This window comes from Ranitomeya variabilis, chromosome 7, assembly GCF_051348905.1.
Source record: "Ranitomeya variabilis isolate aRanVar5 chromosome 7, aRanVar5.hap1, whole genome shotgun sequence".
NCBI classification, from domain to species: Eukaryota; Metazoa; Chordata; class Amphibia; order Anura; family Dendrobatidae; genus Ranitomeya; species Ranitomeya variabilis.
The window spans coordinates 30,904,759-30,905,924 of NC_135238.1; the positions used below are offsets into that span (position 1 = coordinate 30,904,759).

The following is a 1,166-nucleotide window of genomic DNA, read 5'->3' on the forward strand; positions in this document are numbered from 1 at the left end:
CAGCAAGTAATATCTGAAGTGTGAGTCAGGCTGAACCTTCTCTGTGCAGTGATTGGTCGCGGACATCACACGTTATTGGCTGCTCACCTTCTACAAAATAACCAATGGTATGCAGGGGGCGTGTCCACATGGAGCGAGACTAGGAGCAGAGGAGTATAAATATCCCGCTCTCTCCGCTCCTCTCATCACTTCTGTTCTCTTCTATACAGAGCTATGGCCAGAACCAAGCAGACCGCCCGTAAATCCACCGGAGGGAAAGCTCCCCGCAAGCAGCTGGCCACTAAGGCCGCCAGGAAGAGCGCTCCGGCCACTGGTGGAGTGAAGAAGCCCCATCGTTACCGCCCGGGAACAGTCGCTCTCCGTGAGATCCGCCGCTATCAGAAATCCACCGAGCTGCTGATCCGTAAACTTCCCTTCCAGCGACTGGTGAGAGAGATCGCCCAGGACTTCAAGACTGATCTGCGCTTCCAAAGCTCGGCCGTGATGGCCCTGCAGGAGGCCAGCGAGGCTTATCTGGTGGGGCTGTTTGAGGACACCAACCTGTGCGCCATCCACGCCAAGAGGGTCACCATCATGCCCAAAGACATCCAGCTGGCCCGCCGGATCCGTGGGGAGAGAGCTTAGATCTGTTCTCAAGACCTGACTGTACCACAAAGGCTCTTTTCAGAGCCACCAAATCCTCCCTCCAGACGAGCTCATTCCTAACCTCCGCCACACAGGGCTGATCCTGAATGCATCATGTATCCGGACTAGTTGTTCATTTCTCTGCAGGAGTTTGCAGCAGTTCTATAGTCGTTTTGCCTAGATAAAATCAATCAGCGTTTTAGAGACTCCTCATCCCCTTATAAGTTCTCTCTAAACTGCTGGACCTCGTTTCCTTATATTCCCGGCACTCCGGTGTGATGGAGTCACTATGGAAAGAGGGAAAGTTATGTTCCTTGTATTTTTGAAAGCGGATACTTCTCCCTTGATACTTCTCCCTTGATACTGAAAACCTATCTAGACTAAGTAGAAGGAAAAAGGTAAAACGTCATCTCACCCAAAAGTAGAAAGGGACACGAGACACTGAATCATTTAGTGGGGGACAGATCCAGCTCCAGGCATCCCATAAAAACGTATTTATTAGTAAGTCAGAACCGCGTCTGCCTAGTGTAAGTGTACATCCC

The 1,166-nt window shown here is 51.2% G+C and overlaps 1 protein-coding gene across 1 annotated transcript; it reads left to right on the forward strand.

The window, feature by feature from the left end:
- The first annotated feature begins 204 nt into the window (after positions 1 to 204).
- LOC143784861 (histone H3) lies at positions 205 to 643 on the forward strand. The gene has a single exon (XM_077273491.1). It carries the CDS (start codon positions 214 to 216, stop codon positions 622 to 624), a length of 411 nt encoding a protein of 136 aa, XP_077129606.1. The 5' UTR covers positions 205 to 213; the 3' UTR covers positions 625 to 643.
- The last annotated feature ends 523 nt before the right edge of the window (positions 644 to 1,166 follow it).

What these genes read in the sequence shown, in the direction of transcription:
- LOC143784861 (XM_077273491.1), top strand. Translation starts at nt 214, where the DNA reads ATGGCCAGAACCAAGCAGACCGCCCGTAAATCCACCGGAGGGAAAGCT.